This window comes from Haliaeetus leucocephalus, unplaced genomic scaffold (assembly GCF_000737465.1).
Source record: "Haliaeetus leucocephalus isolate CR32 unplaced genomic scaffold, Haliaeetus_leucocephalus-4.0 Scaffold656, whole genome shotgun sequence".
Taxonomy (NCBI): domain Eukaryota; kingdom Metazoa; phylum Chordata; class Aves; order Accipitriformes; family Accipitridae; genus Haliaeetus; species Haliaeetus leucocephalus.
The window spans coordinates 7,485,176-7,496,480 of NW_010973092.1; the positions used below are offsets into that span (position 1 = coordinate 7,485,176).

General features: G+C 42.9%; 1 protein-coding gene across 1 annotated transcript; it reads right to left on the bottom strand.

Annotated features, from left to right (window-relative positions):
* Positions 1-1,719: 1,719 nt before the first annotated feature.
* Positions 1,720-10,944, bottom strand: NMUR2 (neuromedin U receptor 2). The gene is made up of 4 exons (XM_010578964.1): positions 10,033-10,944; positions 4,989-5,073; positions 2,964-3,089; positions 1,720-1,979 (listed from the first exon to the last, which is right to left on the bottom strand). Exons 1-4 carry the CDS (start codon positions 10,750-10,752, stop codon positions 1,720-1,722), a joined length of 1,191 nt encoding a protein of 396 aa, XP_010577266.1. The 5' UTR covers positions 10,753-10,944.
* Positions 10,945-11,305: the final 361 nt, after the last annotated feature.

Consider the following 11,305-nt stretch of genomic DNA (forward strand, 5'->3'; position numbering starts at 1 on the left):
GGAATAAGCCTTTATGCATACAGTGTGTCATCTTTCAGGAACTAATGTTCTTATTCATTATGGTAACTCTGTGTACTCTGACTGTGTAAGGAAGTCCCAGCCCCTTGATGACACACATCGGACGATTTTATGGGGCAGTGCGTGCCAAACCTGAGCCCAGTGTGGTGGCTAAACCTAGCCCTGCGTCATGATGCACAGGGGAGGCATTCCTCTGAAACACAAGCAGGCTTTGAAACTTGGGACGCAGAAGTTTACAAAATTCTCTGTCGTGTAATGGATTCACCCTGTCCTTCCTTTACAAAATTCTGTAGGGTCCTGACCTTGCAGTTAGTGGAGCTCGGGAACTCGTTAACTTGGATGTAGGTGTGCTGCCTTCAGGATCCGTTTGCATGAGTGGAGCGAGGGAGGGCTTCCTAGACCTTATATTGTGTTTTGTGGCAAAAACTGAATTCAGTAGATGCAAAATCACTGCGAAACTATCTTTTTTGTTGCCTTTGTACCAGCTTCTCTGATCCTGCAAGTTTGTCCCAATTCTGTTGTGAATGGTTTTCAGCCTGTTTCCTGGCGGTTGCTAACCTTATGTAGATCTCTGATTTCTGCAATCCACCCGGTATGGGCAGGTGTGAAGTCTGCTGAAGTATGACCACAGGCCTTTGCTGGCAGAGACAACACATAAGTATCTGAAGTTCAAGCAATGATAAGAAGCTGTTGCAAACTGCAGGATACGGGGTATAGCAGGGACCTACCACAGTCCATTTGTACACGGTCAGGCTCAGTTCAGGCAGATGAGCAAAAATGAAGCTGTCTGATGCGCAGGAAAAGACTGCAGACATTTCACGTTCCCTGGGCAGATATCCCCCATTAGCTGCATTTTGGGCAAAGGAGCCACACCAGGAATATCCTCAGCTCCCAGCAATGGCTATTTCCTGGGTAATGTAGATGGATTTGTGGCATACACGTGCCATTTCAGCACTTTGTAGATATTGTCAGACATAGTATGCAGAAATACGGTAGTAACGTTGATACATTAAAAACAACCCGCTAAAGGGTAGTTTTTTTGACAAGATTCAAGGCATTAATCACCACCCCCCACCCAAATCTTCACGTAGCTCAGAAAGCAAAAGTTTGCTTCTCATAATTATTGGCTCCCTGATTCTCCTGGCCCAGAAATAGCTATTGCTGGTGTCTGATATTTATCAGCCCAGCTCAGAGCTGCTCTTGTTCGTGCCTACTTGCTCATGTTGCCAAGAGCGGCTTGCAGCAGCTACACCTTGAGAAGATCATAGAGGAGAGAAGTGAGACTGGCTTGCCTAAAGCTAGAAGTGGGTAGACAAGGCTTTTCCAGCAAGTTGCTCCATTTCAAACTAAGTAAACTGATGTTTAGGCTGGTGCACAAAAAGCCATTTGGTAAGACTTGGATAAGCTGTGTCTCCCTCCTGTGCTGGCAACATTGGGAGTGTGTCTCGTTTTTGTAAAGCAGCTTTTTGTTGGCACAGCTTGCAGCCAGTAAGCTGAGATTTTCAGCCTTCCGATTAGCTTGAGGATAATATAATGCTTGTCAACCACCTGCTAATTACAGTCTCCTCGTTCATTCATTCAACAAGACATGTCTGTGAGCTCTTCTTGCTGAAACCAGTCTTTTAGGAGGGTCTTTTCTCTTTTTGTTTCTTAAAGTAATTTTCTTTAACTTCTCTCTCACCTGGATCACAACATAGAAAGTCACAGGCCAGTGGAGATCTGAGAACTGCTGACAGATGTCCTGTGAGTGCCAGGGAGACTTGTGTCTTCAGCAGAGTCCACGAGATTGTGGTCCTCAACCACAAAGATGCTCTGCTGGGCAGGAATCCTGCTGGTGGGATGGGTAGGGGCCCAGTGCTTGCAGCAAGGAGAGATCACACTGAGGAAAGCCATCCTGAAGCGCTGGGACAACAGATTATAAATGATGGGGTTCACGGCAGAGCTCAGATAGAAGAAAACACCTATAAGAACGAGGGGCGGGGGGTGTGGGGGGGAGAGAGAGACCTCATTTCTTGTGGAATAATCTCAGAAGAGGAAAATATCTTCATTTCTTATACTGCTCCACCAAGCTTGGGTGCAAGGGTGGAGGCAGCGACAGCACATCTCTGCCTGCTACCACCCAGGAGGAGGGAGAGGGATGTCTCACCAAGGCTGGCTCAGGCATCACAGCACACAGGGAAAGTGGGAGAGAGTATTAACTGGAGCTCACCGTCTCCAGCTGTTCAGGAACCAGCTCTCTCTTGAGCTCTACTGACCTGCCTCCAGCACAGCCCTCATCCCCGCAGCAGGATTTGCACAGCTGGTGCCCTCATCAAAGCTGTCAGAGGATAACTTCCAGCCGAGGGGAGCTAATTTCTCACAACACTCCAGGACAATTGCATGAGATGGGATTTGTCTGAGCTGCCTAATGGCCACATTCAGTGTTTTCCATGGCAGACTGAAAATAAGATTCCTCTTTGAAAAAGCCTTCATTTTATGGTTGGCAGGGCCACAAACATTTGGTTTTATCACCCAATTCTGAGCAGTATGTAAGTCTTTCGTCTTGCCATTTGGTAAGGTTTCCCATTTGCCTGAGACCCTCTGGAGAACGATGCCTGCTGCTGTGTATTCATTAAAAGCAGCTGAATGACTGCAGACTTCATTTCTGAACATTCCCAAGAAGGAAAAGCAGCTGGTAAAGATGCATGATATCTTTTTTTTTTTCCCTTCTTTGTGAATATTCAGACAACTGTATTGGACAACATGCCCAGATCTTGAAAGCTGCAGAAACTTGCATGCAGTTTTTATTTCAGGCACAATTCTCATCACTGTCCACCAAACCCCAACGAGCTTCTCCATGCATGTCTTATGTCACCTACAAAATAGACAACTACGTATTTCAAGTAAACCACTCACAAATAATTTTTTTTGCCAGTCCCTGTGCAAGTGGAAGAAGAAAGCTTTACCTGACACCACATGAATTAAGTTGAATATATTAGCCAGAGGCTCTGTCCATTCCACAACAAAGCTGAAGAAAAGTCGATCTATATGGAATGGAGCCCAGCAGATAGCAAAAACCATCACGAGGACAACTAGCACAGAGAAAGGGGAGAAGAAAAACAAGTCAATTATGGAAGGATATGGTTCACTAGCCTGCACAGAGCAGACACGGTTCAGAAAGCTGGATGAAAGACTAAATTATACAAATTTTATTCATTTTTTTCAAAGCTTTTGCCATCCTTTCTGTCTTACCATTACCAGCTAAAAAACCAAACTTTCCACTGATTTCTGTGTTGGCTAACCCAATGCATGCACACACAATGACATTGAAACAGAGCAGGCAACAGCCAGGTAATGTTGTGGCATGTACAGAGCCTAATGAAGAAACTGCCAGTGAGACATCTGGATTCATCTGTGGTACCTGGAACACACTGACCACGTTGCACCTTGAAGTTAATTTCCTCTGCACGCTATCTGTACATCACATAGCAGGATAAGGCCATAGGAACCATGTGCTGATAATAAGTCTGTCTGGGCATTCTGCTCAGCATGAAAGAAAAAGAGTTTGCTGCCATGCACACCTTGGCCTGTGCTGGCTCCAGTAAGGACTCTCACAAACCCATTCCAGACTCGGGTTCTGTGAATATCTGTGGTCACACTCACGGGACACATGAAATCAGGCTGAGTTCAAAGTACAATTTCCTAGTTCAGATGGTGACTTAAGCTGTCTAAAAGAATAAAGTTGTTGCAGGAAATATTGAAGGTGGTTTATGTTTCCTGCATAAATACAATCTCACTAGCAAGGTGATCTTTGCCTTAAAGACAGCCCTAATTAGGAAGTGATGCGAGTGCTTTCAGGGTGGTTGGAGCACAAATTCTCCTGAATGCAATACAATGTGCAAGTCTGCCTAGGTCCTGCTTCTTCTTGGGAAGGTCTAAGTGGTTAAGTCAGCAGTAGGTGATGTACATGGCTTGGTAGGACCTTCCTGTTCATGAGCAGAGCTTGTGGTGTGATGCAAAACAGATGTACATTCTTCTTTAACCATGTACAAGATAGACAGACTATTTGCACGCTGTCCTGGTTTCAGCTGGGATAGAGTTAAATGTCTTCCTAGTAGCTGGTACGGTGCTATGTTTTGAGTTCAGTATGCGAAGAATGTTGATAACACACTGATGTTTTCAGTTGTTGCTAAGTAGTGTTTAGTCTAAATTCAAGGATTTTTCAGCTTCTCATGCCCAGCCAGCAAGAAGGCTGGAGGGGCACAAGAAGTTGGCACAGGACACAGCCAGGACAGCTGACTCAAACTGGCCAAAGGGGTATTCCAGACCATGGGACATAACATCTAGTGTATAAACTGGGGGGAGTGCGGGGGGAATCACCACTTGGGGACTAACTGGGCTTCGATTGGCGGGTGGTGAGCAATTGCCCTGTGCATCATTTGTACATTCCAATCCTTTTATTATTGCTGTTGTCATTTTATTAGTGTTATCATTATCATTATTAGTTTCTTCTTTTCTGTTCTATTAAACCGTTCTTATCTCAACCCATGAGTTTTCCTTCTTTTCCCGATTTTCTCCCCCATCCCACTGGATGGGGGCGGAGTGAGTGAGCGGCTGCGTGGTGCTTCGTTGCTGGCTGGGGTTAAACCACGACACATGCTGAAAAAGGGGATTGTCCCTAAAGGACTGCAAGAACCAGGTTTGGAGTAAGGAATATCGGAGAGTTGCCATGCAAGCATCTGCCACGTAGGTTTGCTCAACCTCCTCTCATGTTCAGGAGGAAAATCTGCCTTCTGAGTCTTTTGATATTTAACCACGGTGTTTCACTCCTATGCCCTCTAAGTCCAGATAAGATAGCAATAAGCCTTTATTTTTTAATCACAGTTACTCATGTCATAACTCCTGTATCCAGTGAATTTGCCTGATACCCTTCAGGACTTGGTCACCCTGTTGTCCACAGTAAATAAAACACGGAAGGACTCACTACTTACACAACATCTTGGTGACTGATTTCCTGGATGGTCTCTGAACATTCACCGCCATTTCCTCCACTTCCAAAGATTTGTCCCCTTTCAGCTGGCAAAAGGAAGGAAAAAGGAGAGCTTAGGCAGCAGATGACATCCCCACCAGACATAGCTTGTTTGATATTTTGATAGCTGTAGTTTGAGAAGGCAAAATTTGGGGCAATTCAGGACTCACTGAAAAAAATCTACATTTAATTTTCAGTTTTAGTCTAGGGAAACATTGAAGCTTTAGGTTCAAAACAATCTGTAGATTTTATGCATCTGAGACTGCATATTTACAGTAACTTTGTATTTCAGTTCCCCACTTGTCCTTTCTCAATGAGTCAATATTCGGTTCACAGTTTGTGTTCAATTTCAACAGTATTTTGCTAGGCATTATTTTCTCTTCTAGCAAAATATTATTTGTTTGTTTATTTTCCTGAAAGGGTTCCCCACAATTAAGCACAAACCAATGATCCAAATAATACCCAGAGAGGCCTCAGTGAAACACAGCTGTAATCACTGGAAAAATTCCTGTAGAATTCAAGGGAGTTTGTTTCATGCCCTGAGTGTTTGGACTAATCGATATTCAATCCATCTAATGAACAAAACACATATAAGTTCTCTTGCAGACAGCCGGTGTGCATGATATGCACAGATTCAGCCACATACTGCTCAATTACAGCAGGGTTTTTTTTTAAATTCTGGTAGTTTTCCTGGACTTCTAAAAAATGGACATAAAGAATAATAATCTGATCCTCCCTGAAATGCTTCCTAAATATGCTTGTGGTGAGAGCACTGGTGCTTTCATGATGAAAAGAGCAGGTCTAGGTAATCAGGACAATTACTTTGATTATAAAAGAAATCATCTAGGGAGAGTGCATAATTGGACCCAGCTTCTTGAAGTGGGAACTTCTGATTAGCCAACAGATTTGCAGTGATGCTTTTTTCAACTCAGAGAAACTGGAAACAAAACTTTTAATTACATGGGAAAGAATATCAGGAGTGAGGGAAAAGATAGAAATCAATCTGGATTTGTAAAAATCTTGTGAAAACATGCTAGTTGTGCCATTTTCTTTTGCCTTTTACATTGTGACTTTGCTTCCTGATTTTTGATTAACAATACTTTACTGTAAGGATGATCAAATTAGACCTTCTTTCAATGTTCTATTTATTCATAAAACCCATAAAAGGGAAACACATGTAAATTGAATTATATTCAATTATAGTGCAATTTAGCCTCTCATGTTTTACATTATTCCCTTTGTAACTTTTAGTCGTAGCCACAGTTGCTTGAGGAAGAGGCTCAGTTGATTTGAAACGCATCTAGCGATAAATGTCTGCTCAGATTGATTAAAATCCCTAGTTTCCCTTCAGTGGTTTTCAGTCTCAACAGTAATCCTTCCAGGCATATTCCAAAGCCTCAGAGAATACAGTGCTCTGATGCTGTAATAAACCAGACACACATGTATCTGTAATTTTCTCCTTCCTCCTGTCATTTTGATGATGCTGTAAGGCTCTCTTTAGCCTCAAGTGATAAAAATGGAGGTGTAACCAGTAAGAAAAACTCAGCAGTTGAAATTTAATAAAACAATGAATTATGACAAAGAGGAAGGGGAAAAAAAAAAGAAACAGGTCTATGGCAAAGGTTGTAACTTGAGTTCATGTCAATGGTTTGACAGAGGTAGAACTCCAGCCAAGGTAGTGGTTACTTTTACATCACTGTGGATGTATGAGGCTATGTGGAGTTGCCTGGAGATGAATGTTACCATTCACTGCAAGAGAATTAAAAGTGTCTGGAGCAAGAAGCTGAAAATTGGATTTTCTCCCCACAACTTTATTAGCTAAGGCATTTCATACTAGAAATCAAAAGGCAGAGCGAAATTAGGGCCTCACCTATCCCCAGGCAAACCTAGTGAGGCCACTCAACAAAAGCAGGAGAACTGGTTTCTGTAAGCTCCTCGGCCTGTCTGACATGAGTGGTGACCAAACTTTCTCTCCAGCTGACAGAAAAATTGATATTTAAAACCCACATGGCTTGTGCTAAAGCATGCAGTCCTGCCTACTTCAGGGATTTGGCCGAAGCAGTTGCCACCTCTCTGCTGAACTGCAGCCTGGGTGTGCTCCTAGCTCACCCTCATTGCAAAGGAAAATGCGTTAGTTCAAGGTTTGTTGTTGCACAACCTCCGTGGAAAGGGGACAGACTCTTCCAGGAGCATGCTGGGCTCTGCAGAAATTAGCCAAAAGCAATCACTCTTCACATATGATTCTGGTTTTAACAACTGGGCATTTAGGGGGCAAAACAGATGTTGATGATAAAATCTGGACAGCTATGCATTGACAAGAATAAGTTGTCTTGATTCAAAGACAGCTGAAATAAAAATTACCAGTGTGTCCAATGTGTTACTGAGGGGAAGCGATACTAAGTGCTGGACTCTTAGCAGAAGAATCGTCCTGCCTAGGTGAGGTTAATCTAGTCCCATCTGATCATTTAGATGCCCTCACAGATGTCTGAAGTAGGTGGGATGAATGAGTCTCTGGACTCTCCACTCTTTTCGTTCACCGTCAAAAATCCTCATTAAACAGAGTCTGACTTTTAGACAACCAGTGAGAACCACCAATCCCTGTGTCCTTTTAGAGATCAGCTTGAAAGAAACGGCCAGGGACCTTGCACCGACTCCTGCTGCGACACAGACTTCTTCCCAAGCAACGCCACCCCACGTCTACCAGCACTGCAGGGATTAGCTTCTACAAGCAGCCATTTCCCGGTGCTCTCGTTTCTTCCCTCTCCTCTTCCTCCTCAGCTTTTTGGCTATAGGTTGCAACCAGTAGCCCAACAGCTGAACTGGGTTTAAAGAAGAGCCTGGCTGATTTGGGATTGGTCCTAAAGGCACCTGTGATGAGAACCCCATGAAAGAGGCAGCAGAAAGTTTCCGCAATCAAATCTAATGAGACTACAGTGTAATCATCAGTGTCCTCTTCTTTACACTAATGCTGGAAGTATCTATTGATGATAACATTGTAGTATTAAACCATCAAGCCTTAAAATTATATCCAACTAGATCAAGAGGTAATTGATCATGAGGTAATCAACCTGATGGCTCTGTTGGCAATAAATTTCCTGGTGAAAAAGACAAATATATTTTTTTCCTTTTTGCAAGGAATACAGTTAAAAATTAACTCAGTTACCATATGACCCATGTTTGCTACCTTCTCACAGCTGCTTAACATGTCACACGTTTCCTTCTGTATTACATCCTGAGGCTCTCCTGAGCACTGGCAAAGCTTGAGGAAGAAACTTTGGTGAGGAAATGCCCTTTCGACAAAGCCTGGAGTTGGAAAGACTACGTCTCTGCTGAATTTGAGCTGTTGTGCAACCTTTGGATCAATTCTGAGCTTTTCCACTACAGTCTGTGAGCAATACATGGCACTCGGGAGACTCTAGAGTGCTGCTGAAGCATCACAGATTTCATCCTCTGTGAGTGGATAAAAAGTGTCTTCTCTGAAAAATTATATATGTACAGCCTTCTTCTATCATTTCTGTTGAAAAAACTGCAATTATGTTGCCTAGTGCAGTTTGGAGCGTAATGTAGGTATACGCAGGATGCTTAAAATTTGGAAGCCTGAGTTGGATATACAGAAAAGCAGAGGCACAAACGATGAACATTGCAGCTTTTAGGAAAGACAGCTTGAACATGTCTGTGAATATACAGAAGTCCTGAGGGAGCAGCCCTTGTCTGGTACCTAGCTTCTCTTTTGGGATGGGGATTAGGAATACCTGCCGCCACAAATAGAAGTTATCGCAGTCTTCAAGACTTCTTTTTATTAGTTCAGGGATTTCTCTTTTTCTTTTGTAACAGCTATATTTTTAGCACTTTTTCATCCCTTCAGGTCTTATTTTGAAAATTTTCAGTGAAACTATGTAAAGACCCCACAACGGCCACTGGGCAGCGGGGATAATTTAACCCACTCATTTCTTCAACAATCTACTGTGTGCTATGGATTTTTGGCAGTTAATCCTTGTGGCTTTTCCTGGGTAAGGAAAAATTACTTCTGTATAGTTTCAGATAAAATGATATATACACCAGCAGAGATTTGGTTGAATTTCTTGCACATAATTTGGTAAGTTCCTTCATGTCTACTAGCATATTGCATCCCTTTCTTACTATATGATCAGGCACAGCTTTTTTAAACTTTAAGTTATATTCAATGTGATGAGATAGGTTTTATATTTTCAAAATATGTGTAACATACGAGAAGAAAAAAGTCATTGACTCACTATGATTAGCAGTGCATTTCAGCATTGTGCTACGTGATTTTATAATACTGTGATACTGATTGTTTTATCCATGTATTTAAATGATGAATACTTGGTAAATCTAGTCTCACTTTCTGAAGAGACAGTGAATATGAGCTCTAAGGTAGCCTTAATCGATGGTGAAACTGTGCCATAGTTACATAAAGAAACAATTGCTGAATTTGCTAGCAGCAGCAATAAGGTAGCATTTCAGTTTATGACAGCTTTGTGACTTTTAACAACTGAATATTAGCACCATCTCCAGGGAAGAAGAAAAATAAAGTAGTGTAATGGAAATTCCACAGTCACAAGAAGAGGGAAAACAAATAATATACAAGATTCAGTCACTAGCCTGCTCCTTTTTATTCTTTTCACGTTTTCCTTTTGGTCTATTTCCTTCTAGTCCCTACTGCAAAGGTGCAAATCTCTGAGAAGGTGGAATCAGTCTACAGACTTGGATATTTCAGTAACATTCCAATGTGAGCAGCAGTGATGGTAATTTTTTTAAAAAAGATTGGGGTAACTTATTCCCCAGCATAGTTATATTAATTTCAGAATGGGATTACAGCAAAGGAGGAGTTGGCTCCACTGTTTTCAGAGGTTTGAAATACTTTTGCTCTTTGGGGGGGAAACAGATGGGCAAGAAAAAGGTGCAATCACTTAAAAGACACATACAGACACAAACACACAAGAATAAGCTAAGGAAACACTGAGCACAGTCGGAGTAGGACTTACTCTTAGCCCCATCAGATAGTACAGCACACTTATTACCCCCATAGGCAGCACATAGAAGAGAAAAGAAGTAATCTGGACAATACAGTTGTAGATCCACATGGGCATGACTACAGTGCAGGTAGCAGAGCCAGGGACCAGGGTGCCATTGGGGAAATACTGCAGCATGATACCGTGGGTGCCAGTGTTGGGGAGGGCAAAGAGGACAGAGAGGACCCAGAGCACCACGACGGTCCTGAGGGCACGCTTGCGAGTGCTTTCCAGCTTGGCACGGAAAGGATGGAGGATGGCAATGTATCTCTCCACGCTGACTGTGGTCACGCTGAGGATGGAGGCAAAACAGACCGTCTCAAAGAGTGCTGTCTTCAAATAGCAGCCGACGGGCCCAAACAAGAAGGGGTAGTTGCTCCACATCTCATAGACTTCCAGTGGCATCCCAAAAAGCAGCACGAGCAGGTCTGAGACGGCCAGACTGAAGAGGTAGTAATTGGTCGGCGTCTTCATGTTCTGGTGCTTGAGGATTACCAGGCAAACTAAGAAGTTACCTGCCACCCCAACGACGAAGATGAGGGTGTACACCAAAGCCATGGGCAAGAACAGATGGCTCCGTCTGGGCCCACATAGGAAGGCTAAGTAATCCTCAGTGCTGTTTAAGTACCTCCTGAAACGTTCTTCATGTAGATCAAGGTGATTAAACCAGGAGGTATTACTGATCCAGGCCATTACTGGATCTGCTGAAGTGTTTCACAACTGAGAACCGGTCGTCTTTAAGTTTCTCTGTGCTAGTTTGCTCACTTTTTGCAGAGAGAAGAAGCTGGCGGGGGGAGTTGTCTTGCCAGACCTAGATGCACAAAGCCACTGAGAGATGTGAGTGAGTGTGTTTGCCTGGCTTCGGTTAAGGTTTTGCCGATGTAACAGCTGTTCCCCTGCAAGGAGTCCCTTAGCCAGAAAGCCCCTCCTTTCACACATATTCATTGGCTCACTAAGTGCATTAGATTATAGAGTAAGAAAAGAGGTTCCAGCTCCTTGCATCAGCTCCCATAGCAGATGCATTTACAGAATCAGAAATGTGGGTTTTAGAGAGCTGGGAATCTGAAATATAGGATGTGAGACAAGCTGCAAGATGTTTGTATTTGTCAGAGGGTGGGAAACCAGACAAAAAAAAACCCTGAAAACTCAGTCCAAAAAGCTTTTACAAAATTATATTGATGCTACATCCAGTTATGAACCACAAGCCAAAAAAAAAAAAAAAAATTCTGGCATGATTTTATTTTTC